Source organism: Chelonoidis abingdonii, chromosome 5, assembly GCF_003597395.2.
Source record: "Chelonoidis abingdonii isolate Lonesome George chromosome 5, CheloAbing_2.0, whole genome shotgun sequence".
NCBI classification, from domain to species: domain Eukaryota; kingdom Metazoa; phylum Chordata; order Testudines; family Testudinidae; genus Chelonoidis; species Chelonoidis abingdonii.
Window position 1 is genome coordinate 2502560 of NC_133773.1, and position 20993 is coordinate 2523552.

Sequence of the window (20993 nt, forward strand, 5' to 3'; positions counted from 1 at the left end):
TGATAGCGTCTGAGCCACCATGGGAACCCGAGGAGACGTGTATCCATTAGGTGAGTGGAACAAAGTCCATGGGCTGAACTCGAGTGCGGTTAGGAGACTCCAAAGGGGCCCATGTGTCTGTCTGCACTTGGACAAGAAGGTGAATGTTCCAGCTTGAGAAGACATAGTCGCGCTAGCTCTCATCTAGCTAGAAATAGAAGTGTTGCCATGGGGGAGGAGGGGTTGGCTGCCCTGAGTCTGTACCTGTGGTTTTGGATGGGATTGTAGTTGGGGCAGGGAGCCTCTCCTGTTACTTGCCCAAATGCAGCCACACTTCTACTTTTAGCATGCCGTCTGGGTCAGAACAAGCGTGCATATATCTCTTTGAGCTAGAGTTTACCCCTAGGCATACGCTACATTGGTGTAACGTGCAATTTCCTCTGCTCCCTCCAATGCTCATGTTGCACCAACTGAGACTCCCTCCAGACTCACTGAAATGCCCTTAGATTTACTGGGCCAGATTCCTGGGCTGGCTGACATGGGCTCATCTGAGATGGGCTCACTATGAGACCACAGCATGGAGGGGTCCCAGATGGCTTTCCATCACTTTCACAGCTACTGAATCCCAGGGGATAACTGTGGATCAGTCTGGTCCCTGGAAGCAGAGCAGCCCAAAGCCTTCCCAGATTCATCCTCAACTGTCCATAGCCCCGAGGGACCATTCCAGCAGCTGGCAATAGCCAGAGTGTAGGAGTACGTTGGCCACACTGCTCACCACTGGGAATGCCCACTCTAATATAGAGCCAGTACGCAAGGGGCATTGCCAGGTAGCTGGTTGAGGCAGCTTTCTGTAGGGGCACAAAGCTGGGGTTCTGAAATATTACTGTAGTGATAATAGTTCTTAATGAAAGAATTGACTTCATTGGATTTACACCAGAAACACAGGAAGGTAAAGAAGCAAAATTTGGTCCATAGATGGAGCCAGGAGACATCTCTCTCTCTCTTTCTCTGTTGCTCCTTTCTGTGCATAACATTTTTAAAACGTATTTAGTTTTTATTTTCTCTCAAATATTTCTCCTCATCATCCTGTTCTCCTCTCTGCCAGCAGGGAGCACTCAAGTGTCATCCAGTAAGTTCCCAGGCTGGCAGAACATAATGCTGTATGTGCCACGTTTGTGCCCATCATGCAAATCCCACACAGAATGTGTCTCTGTCATGAAGCTGACACAGGCTTGGCAGCTCCAACGGGGTTATTGGCACTGTAATGAGGGCTGGGATCATTGGATCTGGGTCATTAGGAGTAGCTGAATTTTTAGGTGGGGGTTAAATCTATTTCTGAAGTGTTCACCAACATATGCCTGGATAATATAATATATCACATGATCGATAAATATGATTCACATTACAGATATTAATATGGATAATATGTGCTTAATGCATATAACATTATTTGTATATACACTTCTAGCAGTAACATGGCCTGGAATGGTGGCCTGTGTCTTCCTATAGTCGTATTCACCTATGCTAGGTATCCCATCAGACCTTGCATTAGCGAGGAAAACTGTCAGGATCAGCACATGTGGGTGTTCTACCGTAGTAACAGGCAGCGAGTTACTGTCACTGGAATGTCCCAAAGATAAGGACAATACATATGGGACAAGCTTAGGAGGTGATGTCATGCGCTTTGTACCTGGAATTCATGTGTCCAGAACAAAGAGCTAAGGGGTTATGATGTTCCCCTCTGGAGAACCCCGCTCCTGGGCTGTTCAAGCACAGCCTGTGGCATGTAAGCTGCTCCTTGAATTGTGCATTAGCCAATACCGAATTACACTAGCCAATATCTCTGGTCCCAGACACAACCCTAGGAATCTCCCTCATGCAATGTCCAGTTATGCCTGCTGGACGCTGCAAGCTTATATGAGTTTGTAAATTTTACAAAAAAATTGAAATGTACCAGGCTTGTTATGCCAAGGGGAGTCTCTGACAGGCTTCCAACCAAACGCACTGCTTCAGGTAGAATAAACAAACAGATTTGTTAACTACACAGATAAATTTTAAGCGATTATAAGTCAAAGCATAACAACTCAGATTTGGTCAAATGAAATAAAAGCAAAATGCATTCTAAGCTGATCTTAACACTTTCAGTGCCCTTACAAACTTAGATGCTTCTTACCACAGGCTGGCTGGTTGCCCTTTATCCAAGCTCTCCCCTTTGACCAGTGCTTCAGTCACAATGTCTGTAGGTGTATCATGTTCTTTCTTCCCTCTTGGCTTTGCCTCCCCCACCCTTCAGAGTCAAGTGAGCATTACCTCATTGCAGTCCCAAACTGACCAAAGAAAGGGGGGTGACTCACTCTAAAGTCCAACAGATCCATTGTTGTTGCCTAGGTCACTGTCCTATGAGGCTGGGCTGGATTTGTCCCATACATGGCCTGATGAGGTGTGAAATGCCTCTCCACTTTTGGAGATTTTTTACTGAGGCTTGCTTTAAGACACGAGGAAACATTTTCAGCCTCATAAGTATATACATGGAATGACAACCAATAACATTACTATAACATCACCATAACAACCATGCTCAGTACATTATGAGCCTTCTGAAGACACTCAACATGACAAACTTTGCATTGGAGACCACACAATCATATTATAAGGATGAACATGGGCCTGCTGAGTGTTCCCCTGAGCTACAGAACATCACAGGGGTACAGTATAGTACCAGAAAAACAAGGTAGAAAGATGGTAAGTTAAGACTGGCCTCAGAGGATGCATTCAGTACCTCTTTCCTTGTAAACAGGTTGACTATAAAAAGGACAGCTTTAAGGGTCTGACTTTGGATGCAAGCCTTCTGTGTAAGGTGAATTCAGCACTGCTGCAGGAGACACGTTCCCACAAATTGGAGTTGTATTGAACCTTTGTTCCTATAATATGCTATTACTAAGGCTATGTTTTAGTCACGGGTATTTTTAGTAAAAGTCATGGACAGGTAACGGGCAGTAAACAAAAATACACAGCCCATTACCTCTCCATGACTGGTACTATATACCCTTAACTAACACTTGGGCCGAGGGACCATGAGTGCTCTGGGAGGGTGGCCCGGCACAGCTGTGGGTGCTGTGGGAAAGGCGGCTTGGGGAGCACCATGGATCCAGGGGGGACAGCCCGGGAGAGCTGTCGCAGGTCCTGAGGGGGTGGCGGCACATGGCCCAGGACCCCTGCTGGTGCTGTGGGGCAGGGAGGGTTGGCGGGGCTGGTCGGAGCTCTCCCTTCAGCTCTTAGGGGGAGGGAAGGACAGGTGGGCTCTGCGCACTGCTCCTACCATTAGCATCAGCTCCACAGCTTCTGTTGGCTGGCGTACAGCACTGCAGTGCCAGCGTAGACACCCAGGTCGATTACAGTGCTGCAATTAGCCTTTGGGAGGTGTCTCACAATGCCTGTTCTTGCATCTCTGATCATTGGTTTGAACTCTACTGCCCTGCCCTCAGGTCACCAACCGTCATCCCCATCCCGTAAATTCCTTTGGAATTTTGAAAGTCCCTTCCTGTCTGGTTTGTGACGCATGCAGTGGTCTCAGCGCATCTTTCCAGGTGGCTATGCCTGCTCCATGCACAAGGTGATCTCCCACTTGGAACAATGCTGAGCTTCTGGTCCTCATCAATATTTGGGGAGATGCGGCTGTCCAGTCCCAGCTGCACTCCAGCCATAGGAATTATGACACTTACAGACAGATTTCACGATGCATGACAGAAAGGGGCCATGACCGGGATGATTTACGCTGCAGGGTCAAAGTGAAGTAGCTGCAGAACACCTACCACAAGGTGCAGGAGGAAAATCGGCGTTCCAGTGCTGCGCCCACGAGCTGCTGGTTATACAAAGAGTTGGATGCGATACTTGGTGGCAGCCCCACCTCCACTGCAAAGACCACTGTGGATACTTCACTGGCTCGCGTGCCATTTGAAAGTGACTGAGCCAGAAGGAGGAAATCTTGGATGAAGATGTAGAGAGTGAGGGGGACCCAGAGGCAGAGGATGCCTCGGAGGTCAGATATGCATGCAGGCAGGAGCTCTTTTCTACCCTGGAGGAGGCTAGCCAGTCACAGCTGTCAGATGCTGGCGAAGCGCAAACAAGAAAGGAGGCCCCTGGTAAGTGGATTTGATTCTGGGAATTGCTGAAGTGAGTTGTTGCGGGAAGGAGGGTTGCAGAAAGTAGGCTTGTGTCCCACCGCATGCCTAGTCTGATTGACTCCCTCACTTCAGGGGAATCTCCCTCAGAGATCTCCAGGAAACTCTAGTGGAGATACTGGGCAATCTACTGCTACAGGTTCTTTGGCAGAGCTGTTTTGTTTCTTGCCTCATTAACAGTAACTTTCCCACACCCCTGTGCCATCATGGTGGTGGGGAGACTATTGTTGCACAGAGATGAGCTGCATAGGGGCCAGGGCAGAAGCTACAGTCTTGGAGAAGAACCTCCCTTGAATCCCTACTGACCCTCAGCAGTGAGATATCTTCCAGAATGATCACATCCTGTGGAAAGTGTGGGGACAGGAATAATTATCAATCCTCCCCCCCCTCCCCCCCAGTGTTGGCTCTCCTGAAGAGCCACGTGCCCAGTGCACAGCATGGTGAAAGAAGAGTGATTTCCCCTGCCCCTGTGGCTACACACCATTTTGGGAGTCATGTGGCTCAAGTGTGCTTGCCTGGGGTCAGCCAGTTAGTGACAGGTGTGTGAGTACTGGCTGTGTTTAAAGCACTGAATCAGGGCTCTCTGTGTTGCAAACAATCCTGCTTCTGTAAAAGGTTGTGTTAAAGCTTCACAGAGATGACCTTGGGAGCCCAGCCTCCCTGTTTGTTATCCGGAGCTGATCGGCTGCGCAGAATTAGAAAGCAGCCATGAAGAACTAAGGAGGACTTTCCGGGTGATGTTATGATGCATTCTTCCGCTGATACATTCTTATCAACCTCCTGGCTCCAGTCTGTACCTGTGGCTTTCCACTCCTCCCCCATCACAATCCAGCCCTGTGGACTCTCACTATACCCTTCCTCTGCAGTTTGGCCCTGCTGAAGCACGGTACCCACTGCATTGCAGGGCCACCCAGAGGATTCAGGGGGCCTGGGGCAAAGCAATTTCAGGGGCCCCTTCCAAAAAAAAATGTTGTAATACCATAGAATACTATATTCTTGTGGCCTGGGGGCCCCTGCAAGACCCGGGGCCTGGGGCAAATTGCCCCATTTGCCCCCCCACACACACACACACTCTGGATGACCCTGCTGCATTGTGCTCCAAAGGAGAAGGCTGGATATGATCACTGGACATACACAAATCTTTAGCTGTCCCAGGACCCTTCCTCCTTCTGGAACCTTCCTTCCCCCATTCCCCTCACTGCTGATGTTCTTTGTTTGTTTGATTCTCTGCACCAGTTGTCGTTTTTAATAAAAGAACTGTGTTGGTTTGAAAGCAATCTTTGTTCTATTAATTAATTAAAGCAAAAAGAGCCCTGCAAAGCAACATACCATTATGTTAAACCCACATATTGCATCGTCTGCACCAATCACCTCCTAGTGTTACAAGCACTGCACTCCTGAGCATAGCAACAAGTATTAGCAGCTTTCAGCTTCAAATTGCTGCCTCAAGGCATCCCTGAGCCTTATGGCCCCGCACTGCGCCACTCTAATAGTCCTGGTCTCTGGCTTTTCTAACTCAGCCTCCAGGCACTGAGCCTCTGCAATCTGGACCTGAGTGAAGTTTTCACCCTTCCCTTCACAAATACCATGGAACATACAGCATGCAGCTATAAGCATAGGAATATTGTCATCAGCCAGGTCCAGCTTCCCGTAGAGGAAGCACCAGTGGGCTTTTCAATGGCCAAAAGTACATTCAACAGTCATTCTGCACTTGCTCAGCCTGTTGTTGTACCGCTTCTTGCTGCTGTCAAGTTGCTCTGTGTATGTCTTCATAAGCCATGGCATTAAGGGGTAGGCTGGGTCTCCCAGTATCACAATGGGCATTTCAACTTCCCCTATAGTGATCTTCTGGTCTGGGAAGAAAGTCCCTGCTTGCAGCTTCCTGAACAGGCCAGTGTCCCGAAAGATACGTGTGTCATGCACCTTTCCAGACCAGCCTGTGTTAATGTCTATGAAACGCCCATGGTGATCCACAAGCGCCTGGTGAACCATTGAGAAATACGCCTTGTGATTAATGTACTCAGTGGCTAGGTACTCTGGAGCCAGAACTGAAATAATCGTGCCATCTATCGCCCCTCCGCAGTTAGGGAAGCCCATTTCTGCAAAGCCATCCACAATGTCACCCACATTGCCCAGAGTCAGGGTCTTTTGGAGCAGGATGCGATTAATGGCCCTACAAACTTCCGTCAACATGAGTCCAACGGTCAACTTTCCCACTCCATACTGGTTAGGAACCGATCGGTAGCAGTCTGGAGTACCCAGCTTCCACAGTGCAATCACCACATGCTTCTCTAAAGGCAGGGCAGGTCTCATTCTTGTTTCCTTGCACCGCAGGGCTGGGGTGAGCTCAAAACACAATGCCATGAGTGTGGCTTTCCTCATCCGAAAGTTCTGCAGCCACTGCTTGTCATCTCAGACGTGTATCCCGATGTGATCCTGACACTCGGTGCTTGTTTCCCGAGCCCCACTGTAGTCAGCAGCACCTCCGTGAATGCCACAAGCAATCTCGTATCATAGCTACTACACGTGGAGAGATCAATGTCACACTTCTCTTGCCTTTGTAGTTTAAGGAATAACTGCACTGCCACTTGTGACGTGTGGTCAGAGTCAGCAGCATGTTTGTCAAGAGTTCGGGATCCATTCCTGCAGCCCGAAGAAGCAGGGTGCATAAAACACAAACCATTGAAAGATGGTGCCAAATGTGGATGAAAGCACAGGGATTGCTGGCATGCAAAGCAATCCACCATGGGGCACTGGGACAGGACCCAGGATGCCCCATGACCAGGGGCGGCTCTAGAGATTTTGCCGCCTCAAGCACGGCAGGCAGGCTGCCTCTGGCGGTTTGCCTGCAGAGGGTCCGCTGGTCCCGCGGCTTCGGCGGACCTCCCGCAGACTGCAGGAGGTCCACCAAAGCCGTGGGACCAGCAGACCCTCTGCAAGCACGCCTGTGGGAGGTCCACCAAAGCCGTGGGACCAGCGGACCCTCCGCAGGCAAACCACCGGAGGCGGCCTGCCTGCCGCCTCCACGGCACCAGCAGAGCGCCCCTCGCGGGTTGCCGCCCCAAGCACACGCTTGGCGTGCTGGGGCCTGGAACCACCCCTGCCCATGACCCTCTCCAGTTCCCACAACTCTTAGCAGCAGAAGAGAAAGAGGTGCTCTGTGAGATAGCTGCCCAGAGTGCACTGCTCTGAATACCGCTGCAAGTGCTGCAAGTTTGAACATGCTATTGCGCAGGCAGCTGACAGTGTGAACACACAACAGCCATTTCCATCACGTGGAGTTGAACAGATGGGCTGTCCTCTCTTAAGCTCTGCGCTAGCTCCATCCCCAGCTATGGGCTGGATGCAGGAATCCCTGGATCATTCTCTGGCCTGTGCAGTGCGAGAGGCTGGATCAGCCTGCTCCCTTCCTGGCCTTAGAATCTCTCAATTAATGGCTCACCCTTCGCTCCCAGGGGAACTGTGTTGCTGTCACCTCCCCAGTTCCCTCGTCCTCCATAGAGTCTCCCCAGGGGAGATCGGCTGGAGCTGAATTTCAAAGCCGTGCCCCTTTTCTAGCTCCTTTCCTAGGAAAGCACAATGGGATTCCACAGCTCACTGTGCTTCCTCTTTTCACATCACCTTGGGCACTCAGCCCCGGGTCCTTTATCATCTGGTTCTTCGTTCCCGCGTGTGGTTAATGACTCAGAGCAACAGGCTATGAATAAATACCAGCAGGAGGCTGCAGATCTGGGCCGATACCTGGGTGAAAATCACATCAAAAGTAGCCTGTATTGTCTTTTTGTGTTAGCATACTTGCTGACCTTGGTAAGTCATTACCCCTCACTGTGCCTCAGTTGCCCCATCTGTAAAGTGGAGAGAATGCTTCTCCCTTCTCCTATTGCCATGAGCCTTTTGGGTTACAGACTGAGTCACTGTGTGTCCGTGCAGCACCGAGCATGATGTGGCCCTGATCTCCGTCGGCTCTGTGCAGCACCTGGCACAATGTGGGTCCTGATCTTGGTGGGCTCTGGGTGCCACCCAGCACAATGGCAGGGCCGGATTTCTGCTTCGGCACAGTAGGCGCGTGCCTACGGACACTGGCATTCTATGGGGCACCTAAAAATTCAAATTTTGCCGCTCTCAGGTCCCAACAGGGGGCAGGGCCGGCTGAGGGGGAGACAGCCCCATTCTTCCCCCATCCCTCCCATCCTGCCCCACTGCAGGCCAGGAGGCAGGGCTTGGGAGAGTGGGTCTTTGGGAGAGTTCATGGCACAGCTCTGGGCAGAGGGGGTGTGGGGCACTGGGCACTCGGTGGAGGGGCGCTGGGCGGCACCTAAAAGTTAAAAGTGGTGGGTTTACCCCACCACCTGTGATGGTTCCAGGCAGCAGCGGAACTCTGCAGCTCCTGGCCACCTCCAGGCAGTGGGATCCCTAGAGCTCCAAGCTGGAGGGAGGGGTGGGGGACAGCTGCTGAACCCCTGTGCCTGGGGCACCCAAAGTGTAAATCTGGCCCTGACAATGGGGGCTCCTGGTCTTTATTGCTCATACACACAATAAAAGACCCAGTTGCCCTGGCCAAAAGTCCAGTTCCCAACTGGAACTAGTTAAAAATATGACCAGGGATCCCAGCTGGGGCTGATTTCCCAGAGCATCAGGTTTCTTCATTTTTAATTCCACCATTGGCAGGGCCCTGACTGGCCATTGGCCCAGGATTGGCAGGACTGGGGCGGCTGGGGGTGTGTGCAGCTGAGTGGTGGTTACCATCTGCCCATGGTGCCTCACCCTATCTCTGCTTTCCAGGGTTCTGCATCGCCCTGTGCCTGTGGGGCACCATGGCCCAGAATCATGGCGTACAAGGTAAGGCCGACTCCTCCTGGCTAAACTTCCCCATCGCTCCCGGCTGCCTGGGGTCTTCAGCCTCCGCTCCCTCTGGTCCCGTTCCCTTGTGAGAGGAGAGCAGAGTCGGGTCTGGCGAGCCAGGAGCAGCCCCTTGGCTTGGCCATCTTGGGCTGGGTTTATAGAGCACGGTGGGTGCGTGCAGGGGAGAAAAGAAGAGGCGGCATTTGGGATTGGACTCTGTGTCTCTGCTGCGAATCCCAAGATGGGATTCAGACAGATTCCCATTGACCCACTGGGGTCCCGCAGTGCTGCACCCCCCCTGCTCTGTCTGCTCCAATCCCAAGCCCTGCAGCCAGCTGAGCTGCACTGGGATCCTTCCCCTCACACTGGTCAGAGGGACAGATCCCAGCAGAGCCCCAAACACCGGGTAGCTAAAGGATCCAGGAGCCCCTGTAGGCAGGCCACAATCTGGGTCATGAGAGGCAGCTCAGGATCCAAACTAGCCTCGCTCCCGATTCTGCTCTCAGTCAATCCAGAGCAGAGTCAGGCAGGAATTTCCCAGGGAACCATTTTTTGACAGAAAATGTTGATTCAGTTCAGAGGAATGTTTGGTTTTACTCAGGAAAAAAATTGTGTGTGTGGGGAGATGAAATAATTTACAAAATGAAAAATTCCCATTTTCTGGTTTGAAGTGAGATTTTGGTTTGAAATTGACGCTAATGAGAGTAACGACGACAGCAACAAAAGGGAGAAAAATTGATTTAGATCGAAAACGTTTCACTTCAAGCGATGCCTGGCTCTGGTGGCTCTGCCTGTCTGTGACAAAAATCAGTGAATGGGGCTTGTGAAAGAAGTCGATCCCACTGTGTGTATTTGTAGGGCAGGAAGGGGAGCCACTCTGCACTGCCTGACCCTGCCCAGCTGTTCCCACCCTGCAGGTACCACTGAGGACTGTAACAACCATATGCTGTGCCCAGCAAACGCCAAGTGTGTGAACAACACCCACTGCACCTGCCTGGATGGATACCAGCCAAGGGGGAATTACTTCTTCACCGACCCAATGGAGACCTGTGACGGTAACAGGGCTCCTACATTGTCCTGCGGGGGCTGGGACAGAGCAGGGCATTAAGGGATGGAGCAGCCGACTCCACTGACTCCAGGGCCTGGTGGGGGTGCTCAGCCCTGCTGGGGAATGAGGGGGGCAGCAGCACAGGTGAGGGCTGTCTTCCTGGGGATCAAACTGGGGCCTCCAGAGTGAGCAGCAGGAGCCGCTGCAGCAAGAACCAGGAGTAAATTGGGAACAGGGTTGGGGGCCCATCATACTGAGCCATCTGAATCTCAGCCAGGGTCCTAATCAGGGGTATCCAGGGGCAGAGGGACCCCATGGATCTCTGCCCAGAGGAGCAGAATTGGGCAGCCCTGGCTATACTTCCCACCCCGCACCCCGCAGGGATCCAAGGAGAGAGGGGGCAGAGGAGAGGGAGCTTGTCATCCCCCCCAACACATGGGGAACCTGAAGCCCCAGGGGAACGTCTCCCCACCCTCTGCTCACATGGGGGATCTGGGTGTTTGTGGGGTCAAACCCCCCCGCCCCCCATACCTGGGACAGGAGGCTCAGGTGGGCTGTTTCCAACATTCCCGCAGCATAAATTGGTAAATTGGAAACAGGGCCTTAATCACTAACTGCTCAGGCCCCGATCACCTAGTTCCCTTCACCCAGCTCAGTGCAGGGAGTGTGGGGGTTTGAGGGGGGTGATATAGGGAATGTTTCCCTGCCAGGACTGTACAGAGCATCCCCTCTTGCATTACAGATATTAACGATCGTCTGGGCTGAGCCAGCCAAACTGTGGACCCAACACAAACTGCAACAATGTGGCTGGGAGTTACTACTGCAGCTGCATTGATGGCTTTGAGCACAGCTCTGGGAAAGCCAACTTCAAGCATGTGAGTGAGAACAGCTGCCAGGGGGAGCTCTCCCTTGGCCCCCACCTGCTGACCCCCCCCCCACACACACACAAATGCTGGATCCAGCCTGGTGCTGCACCGGGGCTACTGCTGGCTTTGGCAGTGGCCTGAGGCTGTCAGCGAGGCTGTGATGAGACGTGACCTTCGCCTGCTCCCGCAGTGCATGGGGCCGGGCTCACCCCTGTGCCCAGCGCTTGGATGGGGAATAAACCCTCGGGGCTAGAAACAGAACCACGGAGCAAACTCCTTGCGCTGCAGAGATGCTCTGGGGAGAGGGAAGGGAACCCTCGCTGGCCCCAACACCGGGGGCGGCTCCAGGCACCAGCATGCCAAGCGCATGCCTTCGGCGGCAAGCCACGGGGGGCGCTCTGCCGGACACTGCGAGGGCGGCAGGCAGGTTGCAGACGTGCCTCCGAATCCGCAGGACCGGGGATCTCCTGCAAGCAAGCCAAAGGCAGCCTGCCTGCCATGCTTGGGATGGCAAAATACCTAGAGCTGCCCCTGTCCAACACGCAGCTTCTGGACTGCTAGTGCCCCGCTGAGCCTGGGAAGGGGCCTTGGGGAAGGCTCCAGGAATTGGGCTAAAGTGTTCTTGACGTCGCCCCCGTCCCCTATTGCTTGAGGTTCTGTTGGGGGCAGGCAGCCATGCTCTGCTCTGGCCTCTAGGGGGCGCAGCTGCTAGTTCGAGAGACCCTCCCACAGCCCCACGCTCCCTGCGTGGGCAGCGCTGTGAGGGGCCATGTGCTGTGACTGGCATTGCTAGCCCAGCCCCAGGCTTCCCTGAGCCCCCCGAGTTCCAGCAGTCTGAGGTGGGGACATGGGGTTGGCATTCGTCATCTCCGTGTGCTGTCCCGGCTCTGGGCGAGTTGCCGGCCCGGCAAACCTCCATCGAAGTGCCCAGACAGCCCAGAGTTGAGTCAGTGGCCAAGGTGCTCAGCCAGGTTTACCGCCAATGCAGCCCGATGCCAGCGCCCAGAGATGCCACAGGGACACGGCCACACGTCTGCCTCTGACAATGGATTCCAACAGTTACAGACTGAGACAAACCATCTGGGATAAACAACCTTCGTACCAGCTTATGTGTTTCACAACATGCTTATTACCCAACCCCCCCCCCCCCCCCGGTGCCTTTCTCCTGCTGCTTCAGACAAAACTTCCCTTATTCACCACCTGACTTTGTACTTTACTCCCGATGCTTCAGACAAAACATTCGCCACCCATCAAACCATCTTATCATGCACTAGGCAGGGGAATCTGGTGCTGGGATGTGGTTACACAGTCACTGTGTTTTAGCTGTGCCAGCAATACCAGTGCCGAGTTCGTGCACTTGACGGTGAACTTGCAGAGAAGCCTCTGCTTTGTGACAGAGTGTGACTGTTGGTGCCTGGGGGGGCCCCACTGAGATTGCTCCATCAGGGCAAACTGCAGTGTGGGGCCGACAATCCCCCAAACTGCTGGTTATTTCTAATACTTAGATTCACCAAGCCAACAACAAAACAGCAGCCCCGATACCGTGCTGCTTCCCCAGAGCCAGAAACACAGCTCCCGGCTCCTTTTCTAGTGCGGCTTTAAAGGTAGAACTTGGGTCATTTAGCCTGCAAGTTGCTTAACCCTTTCTAGTTCAGTGTCCCACAGGGCCGGACTTTTGCTCAGAGCATCACTTCTGCTGACTTTGTTTCGGCCTTGGACCAGGCCCCTGCTCCAGTCTCTCTCTGCTCCAGCTCCATGTCGCTCCCCCAGGACAGCGCTGTGAGGGGGATGTGCTGGGACTGGCATTGCCAGCCCAGCCCCAGGCTTTCCTGAGGCTCTCTGGCTTCCAGCAGCATGGTGCAGGGACACACGGGCTACCCAGCTCCGCGTCACTCCCCCAAGGCAGGGAGTTTGCCCAGGGCACAGACCAAGAGGTCTCTCTGGGCTCACAGTCCAGTGGATTTGGAGACCCCTTTGCGCTGGTGAAGCTGGTGCATGCACCAATGCCAGTCCCCTGGCAGGGGATACCCACATGCTGGTTTCTCCACCGGGGGACGCTGGAAGCTGCCAGCTGCTAAATCGCTTTGTGCTGATCCCTGTCTGTGCACCCTGAGCCCCGAGCCAGCAAAGCACATGCTTAGCTCCAGCCCTGCAGAGCTACACACTTAACTCGGCTCCAGTGGGTCCTAAGTGCATGGCTGAGCCCGTGACCTCAATCACAGGCATTAAACAAAAATCAGCTTAGCTTAGAAAATCGTGAGCTTTAGAAAGACCAATGAGCAAGGGGCAGTGTGTGGATTGAATTGAATTGAAAAGGGGGCAAATTCAAAGCAGATACAAGAAAATATTCCTCAACCCGAGGCAGCATTAGCCTCTGGAACTCACTGCCACTGCGGCAAGGGAGCTGTGAATGTGTCGAGTTTTAAAGGGGGACTGGCTGTTTCTGTGGAGAATGACAATGCCTAGAGCTGTGCTAGTTAATGGGCAACAATTCTGGGAGGGAGGGAAAAGCTCCCACTTCAGGGCTTATGCTTGTCACACGAGCCCCCTAGCCTGCAAGCAGGTGCTGGAAACCCCTTGCAGACGTAAAGTGAGAGGTTGTGATGCTAATGCAGTTTTCAATGCACCATATTCTCGACTGGCAGTTACGCTGCCAGAGCAGCCAAGCATAGCCTGAGCGTAGCTGAGAATGAGGCATGTGATTGTTGAGCTCCCAGGGGCCTGGTGGCCTCGGTCCCATCACCCAGCTCAGTAGAGGTGAGTGATACAGGAACGTCTCCCTGCGAGACTGTACAGAGCGTCCTCTCTTGCATTACAGATATTAATGAGTGTCTGGGGCCGAGCCCGCCAGACTGCGGCCTCAACACAAAGTGCATCAACATGGCTGGGACTTACTCCTGCACCTGCATCGATGGCTACGAGCCCAGCTCAGAAAGCCAACTTCATGCACGTGAGTGAGAACAGCTGCCAGGGTGAGCTTTCCCCTGCCCCCACCTCTGAGACCCCCCCTCACACACACAAATGCTCCTTCCAGGCCTGGTGCTGCACAGGGGATGCTGCCGGCTTTGGCAGTGGCCCGAGGCTGTCAGTGAGGCTGTTGTGAGAGGTGACCCTCCCCTGCTCCTGCACAGCATGGGGCCAGCTCACCCCTGTGCCTGGAGCTTGAACAGGGAATTAACATCCACAGAACAAACTCCCTGTGCTGCAGTGATGTGCTGGGGAGTGGGAGGGGACCCTCGCTGACCCCAGCATGCAGCATCTGGGCTGCTAGTGTCCCCCTCAGCTGGGAAGGGGCCTCGTGTCTGGGCCATGGAAATAGCACAGTGCGCTCTGCCCCTGTGGGCCCTGGGGGGCCGGGAAGAACCACAGCGCAGTGTGCCCAGCCACGCCCCCAATCCTTCCCCATAGGTCCTGGTGGGAACAGAATAGCAGCAGTACTGAGCACCCTGGCTAGGGTCCCAGTTGCCTGGGTCCCATCACCCAGCTCAGTGCAGGGGTTCAGGGGCTGATACACGGAACGTCTCCCTGCCAGGACTGTACAGAGCATCCCCTCTTGCATTACAGATATTAACGAGTATCTGGGGCTGAGCTCTCCAGACTGTGGACCTCACGCAAAGTGCATCAACGTGATTGGGAGTTACTCCTGCACCTGCATCGATGGCTACGAGGCAGCTCCGAGAAAGCCAACTTCATGCACGCAAGTGAGAACAGCTGCCAGGGTGAGCTCTCCCCTGGCCCCCACCTGGTGAGACCCCCCCTCACACACACAAATGCTCGTTACAGGCCTGGCACTGCACCGGGGATGCTGCTGGCTTTGGCAGTGGCTTGAGGCTGTCAGCAAGGCTGTGATGAGACGTGACCCTCGCCTGCTTCCTCAGAGCATGGGGCCAGCTCACCCTTGTGCCCGGCGCTTGGATGGGGGATAAACAGACCCGCACAGCAAATTCCTTGTGCTGCAGTGATGCGCTGGGGAGAGGAGAGGGGACCTTCGCTGGCCCCAGCACGCAGCATCTGGGCTGCTAGTGTCCCCCTGAGGTGGGAAGCGGCCTCGTGTCTGCGCCATGAAAATAGCACAGTGCGCTCTGCCCCTATGGGACCTGGTGAGGAGAGAATAACTACAGCACAGTGTGCCCCAGCCACGCCCGCAATCCTCCCCCATGGGTCCTGGGGGCCAGGGAATAGCTGCAGTTCTGGGCCCTGGCCTCATCCTACATCAGGGGCTAGGAGCAGGGTGGGTGCAGGACCCCAACAGCAGCTCCACACCAGCTGGGATGGCCCCTTCTGCAGGATGGGGGATTCTCGAGTGGCCGTTCTGCTGCCAGAACAGCCTAGTGCCGCCTGAATGTAGCTGAGAGTCAGGCCTGTGATTATTAAACTGCCTGGGGCCTGGTCACTGATGTAAACATATTAAGTGGAGGCCATTAAGGGTGCTCCAGAAACAATCAGTTGTAAATCGCCTTAGCTACTTGAAAGCCTCCCTGTGTATGTGTGGGCCAGCCCATGGGGAATGGCAACTAGGGCTCTTACAGTGACATGTGACCATGTCACCTGATAATGAAATCAATCTTAAATCTGGTGCTTTTCCATTTAGAAGGAGGGGTAGGGACCAAGAGAGACAAAAGATTCCTGCCTTCTGCCAAAGCTGTAAAAGGGGGTGGAGCAGGACAAAGGGCTGCCAGTCATGAGAAAACCCCTGCTTACCACCTGAGATGTCTGCTGGGTTTAACAAAGACTGGACCTGGTGGAAGCCCAGACTAGGAAAGAGTCTCATCTGTGAAAGAAGCCTATTGGAACATCTTTGAGGGTGAGATATTACCGGTAATCAGTTTCTTAATGTATTTGGCTTAGACTTGCGTGTTTTGTTTTATTTTGCTTTGTGACTTACTTTGTTCTGTCCGTTATTACTTCAAACCCCTTAAATCTTACTCTTTATACTTAATAAAATCACCTTTGTTTATTAATAAACCCAGAGTAAGTGATTAATACCTGGGGAAGCAAACAGCTGTGCATATCTCTCTATCAGTGATAGAGAGGGTGAACAATTTACAAATTTACCCTGTATAAGCTTTGTACAGAGTAAAATGGATGTATCTAAGGTTTGGATCCTACTGGAAGCTGGGTGTTTGGGTGCTGGAGATAGGTAACCTGCTGAGCTGTGTTTAGTTAAGGTCTGCAGCTTTGGGGGTGTGGCGAAGACCCTGGGACTGTGTTGCAGCAGGCTAGCATGTCTGGCTGAACAAGGCAGGGTTCTGTAGACCCAAGCTGGCAGTGAAAGATGGCTCAGAGGTAATTTCAGCACATAAGTTGACAGACCCAAGGGGATCTCTGTGACTGAGCCCATTGCACTCCCACTCAGTAATGTGGGAAAACTTCAGACCACCCCAGGTGCTTCTAAGAGGCAATACATTCCCTGCCACAAGTACTGAGTCTATGTATAACAAAGGGGAAAGGAACCTGGCAGTAATCTGGGAAACCCCATAACCATGATTTGAAAGCTTGTGACCGTGACTAAGGCTAAGATATTTTTAGCAAAAATCATGGACTGGTCAGGGGCAATAAAAAAAACTTCATGGAAGCCTGTGACCTGTCCTGACTTCCACTAAAAATATCCTGACAAAATGGGGAGGCAACCACTGCTGCTGGAGCTCTGGGGTCCCCCACTGCCGCTGTGGTGAGTGGGAGCTTGGAGGTCCTCCGTACCCATGGCAGCTGAGCAGTTGTGAGGGGTCCCACCGCCTGCGGTTGCAGGGAGCTCTGGTTCCCCACCATGTGCGGCAAGTGGGAGGTCTAGGGTCTCCCACTCCCAACAGGAGATGGGCTGCTGTGGGGTCTCCTCACTCACTGCAGTGGCTGAGAGCTCTGGGGGGTCCCCCCTAAGCCTGCCATGGCTGGGCAACTGAAGAGGGTCCTCTGCCACCCACCATGGGGGAGCAGGAGACGCTTGGTGGTGGAGATGGCTCCCTCATCCATGCCGCCATGCCCCATGCCACTCCCTTCCATGTAGTCAAGAAGATCAGCATAATGGTGGGCAGCGAGGCCTTGTCAGGTAGGGCCCAGCCCAGTTGTCTGGCTGGGGATGCCCTGTGGCCTTCCTCCCCCATCAGGCTATGGAGCCCCCTGCCCTTTGCTCAGTTCTAGAGTGGGGATTATTAGGGGGCAGAGCTAACTGGAGGGGAAGAGGCCTCGTATCCCTGACCTCCATGGCATAATCATATCCTTAGACATGAGTACTTACCCCAGAATATATTGGACAGTGTCCTTTGCCTCAGTTTCTCCCCTTGCGGTGTGAAAGTCCAACAAATGCTCCTTGAACCTGCCTTTGCCCTTTCCCTCCCCTGCACTCCACTCACTGTTGCTGCCCTTGGTCGGCAAAGGCCCAGAGTTCAGAGCGTTCACGTGAGTTCAACTCCCACTAGAGGGGTGGGGAGATGGCATCAAGAAATGCCTCAGCTGTGGCTGCTGCCACCACGTATACAACTGAGGTCTGGTCTGACCTACAGACCAATATCGGTATAACTACGTCACTGGGGGACGGGGGAAATCAACACGCTCCCACCCGCTGTGCGATATAATTATACCAACCTGACCCCCCTGGATAGACACCACTGCATTGGCAGGAGAGCTTCTCCCATCGACACAGCTCCCGCCTCTCAAGGAGGTGGATTAACTACACCAATGGGAGAAGCTCTCTCCCGTCAGCTTACAGCGTCTCCATTAAAGTACCACAGTAGCACACTTGCCTCGGTGCAGCTGTGCCAATTGTCAAAGTTAGATTCAGGACTCACAATTTGTCAGACCACTCTGTGTATCAGCGCAGCGCTCCACCAATAACATTCAGAATATGTGAGTGCCATGCAAGGCCTCAACAGTCTGATTTATACAGCTAAAAGAGCAGGAGTTAGACAAAAGAACAAAGAAGCAAAAGACAGGAAAAACTACCTGTGACACAGCATGCATATCCTACTTCCTTACTGATTGGTATCCATCTAAGGCTAATACTTTTCCAATTGCCCTTAAACGGTGCAATTGTTTTATGCTAATGTCTGTGTTCCTGACACCTGGATTGCAACATTTCAACAACTTTGCTTAAAGATGCAGACAACATTTCTTTAATTCTTTCTATTTTTACAATATAATTTATTTTACTTTCACACAATGCAGTGTGTTAAGTGTAGATCGGCTAGACCTGGTTCTCAGTGATTTCAGCTCCAGCGATCACTTAAAACAAAGACTCTCCAGTGTGTCTAATCAGCTCTGTCTTTAAATACCTATCCAGACCCTCTTTCTCTCCCACTTTCAGGGGACTTGGTGTCCCTACCTCCCCACTTAACAAGTGAGCATCACTCAGGACAGGCTTAGCACAGTTCTGCTGCCCTTTCCTCACACAATCAGGTGACAACATGCCATTCCCCTGCACTCCCTACTAAAGTGATTTGTAACCCAACACATGCCAAAACGGGTCACTTTGGCAAAGCAGTTCCCTCTGCTGAGTTCCTAGGCACAGTGGAGTGCTTAGGCAAACACAGTCTGCTCCTGGAGTCTGTTCCCCCAGCTCATCACTCCACGTCAGCAGAGGAGCTCAGTCCAACCCCACCTACACAGCAATGAAGAATGTGGAGGAAAGCGGAGCCTTGCGTGTCTGAAACACCTCCGTGCTTCTGCCCAGCTCCAGACACTGCAGCCTTTGCATGGGAGAGGAAGCTGCTGGTTCATTACAAACATCTGATTGCTGCTCCTTGAGGTTGGGGAAGAGAGCAGGCTCTGTCTTTCCTGGGCATGGGAAGCCCTGTCAGAACCATCCCCAGCAACTGGAATATTCCACAGAAAAATCAGGTGTAACCCCACTGAATTCAGTAGAGTTACTCCTGCCCTGCACCTGGGTAAATGAGAGCAGTAGCTGGCCCACCTCAGCACCACACTGGTGTCCCACAGCTCTGACTCATCTCCCAAAGCCCTGGGAAGTGGCCAGTCTCCAGTCTTAAGGGTGGATTCTTAGGGGAAGGAATAACCGACGTCCTGGTCAGGAACCCAAAGGGGTATTGTCCCTAGGACTTTACAAGGCCTGGTGGTTGAGACACCAAGACCATTTTACCTCCAGAGCAGCAGTTGACCCCTTGTTGAGGAGAGGGGCCAGACCAGCCTGTGTTGGACCTGCATGCTAGGACTACCTACCTCTTCTGTAGCTCATTTCCTCAGAAGGTCTCAATGTCCTTTACAAAGGAGGCCATTATCAGTATCCCCATGTTACCTAAGGTTCCTGGGAAGCAAGTGGCAAGTTTTGGAATTGAAGGTCTGGGAAGCGCAGTCCCTGCTGATTGTTAGATAGTGTTGGCAGACTCTCCACACCCGAGTCTGGTGACATGGGGCTGAGCTGCATCCACACTACAAAATGTTTGGGCTCTGACCCACCCCCACAGCAGGCTCTGCAAACCTCAGTAAAACTAACTTCTATGTGGACAGAAGTGGGGCTTGTTCTTAAACCTGAGTCACAGCCCCAGCTTAATATGCTCTTTAAACATTCCATAGGGGTCTATAGGCATTGTAGGCACACCTCTAGGGGCGCCAGACATTCTAGGGGCACCTTATCTCTCTAAAACTGTGTGTAAAACATGAAAGTCAGCTGTAGGCTGAAAATCCTGTGCCTAGGGGGTGCAAAAGGTGTAAATCCGGCCCTGCCCTCTGGGGCTTGAGATGCTCCCATTTTAAAGGTATAAACTGATGCCAAAATACCTCTCAGACTCCTGAGTCACTTCGATTTGTCCCTTCCTTTTAAGTGCAAAGCTTGTAAGCTTTTTCACTGCTGCTTCCATAACGTTGCTCAGTCTGTTGCTTTGGGCCAGGTTACGTCCCCTTCTGCCAGCAATCGTCTTTGAATTCCCTCATTGGTTTGTGGTATTAATGATCTCCCCTGCAGCACATAGGACACTTCCAACCAATCGCTAGTCAGCTAATATTTTTAGTTCTTCCACGTACACAGCTACAGTTTCACCTTGCTCCGCGCTTTGTGATGACACTTGAAATGTTCTACAGTAACGCTTGGCTGTGGAGTCTGTGCTTGCTCTGTTCAGATCTCTTGCAGATCTCCTGATGTTTTACATCTTGCTTCCTGAGAGTGTAACAAACTCCTGAAGAGGGAGTAGGTTTTATTGAAGCAGCCACTGAGGAATGTCAGTCCATTTAAATTTTATTTTATAATTTCATTTGCAGGGAAATTACTGGCTCAGGCTTTCCATAGATTAATGCCGATCCTCACTTTCTACAGGAAACATCAATTTTCCCATCACTCTTACGTTTTCCCTTATCACGAATGTTGTAAAGTGACTGCTTCTTGCAACCAAAATAAGTGCTCAACAGTGCCCGCTGGCAACTCTCTGCTTCATTAAATGCATCCTCATAGAATGTGTGTCTACAGGCACTGGAAACCCAGTGGATCAATGCCTCCCTCTACCTCCCAGCACCTCACACCCACTGCAGTCAGCTGTTCAGTGGCATGCAGGAGGCGCTGGGCTGGAGGGGGTAGAGCGAGGAGGGATGGGGTGGGAGGGGGCTGGAAGAGGCAGGGCAGGAGTACGTGCTTGGGGAAACAGGTGGAGGGGGCTAGATCCTGGGACAGAGCTGAGGTGGAAAGAGTTGGAGTTGGGGTGGGGGGTTAGGGGAAAATGGTGGAGTGGGTGTCAAGCACCCCCCTAGACAAGCCCCAAACTGCCAACATTAGCCCCTCCCTGATCTCTCACATCAGCTAGGACCCAGCACAAGCCCCCCTACTCCACAAGCCGTCATGCTTTGGGCCCAGAATGCAGCTGAGGGCCCCTCGCCCCTGCACGGGGTGTTCTGTGCACAGCGAGACAGGGGAAGGAAAATAAAATTCTTCCCGGCAGGTTGCCACGTAATCCAGAAATCTAACTGTGACCCAAGTCCCTGCTGATGCCAACTGGTAGGAAGCACTGGGGACATCGGGGTTACATGGATCCCCTTGGACATACTAGTCCATCAAAGCATGCCACGTGAGGACGCTAATGAAAGCCTGTGTCATGCTGGTCACTGTAATCATTGTGAGAAGTCTGTGTGGAAAATAGG

At 52.7% G+C, this 20993-nt stretch overlaps 1 protein-coding gene across 1 annotated transcript; it reads left to right on the forward strand.

Annotated features, from left to right (window-relative positions):
• Positions 1-13881, forward strand: LOC116824851 (adhesion G protein-coupled receptor E3-like). The gene is made up of 4 exons (XM_032780459.2): positions 1-50; positions 8943-8999; positions 9920-10057; positions 13735-13881. Exons 1-4 carry the CDS (start codon positions 20-22, stop codon positions 13872-13874), a joined length of 366 nt encoding a protein of 121 aa, XP_032636350.2. The 5' UTR covers positions 1-19; the 3' UTR covers positions 13875-13881.
• The last annotated feature ends 7112 nt before the right edge of the window (positions 13882-20993 follow it).

Bases quoted from the DNA above. Each gene is read 5' to 3' on its own strand.
- LOC116824851 (XM_032780459.2), top strand. From the start codon at position 20: ATGGGAACCCGAGGAGACGTGTATCCATTAG. The intron at 51-8,942 runs GTGAGTGGAACA...TCTGCTTTCCAG, and splicing joins AGGAGACGTGTATCCATTAG to GGTTCTGCATCGCCCTGTGC. The intron at 9,000-9,919 runs GTAAGGCCGACT...CCCACCCTGCAG, and splicing joins CCAGAATCATGGCGTACAAG to GTACCACTGAGGACTGTAAC.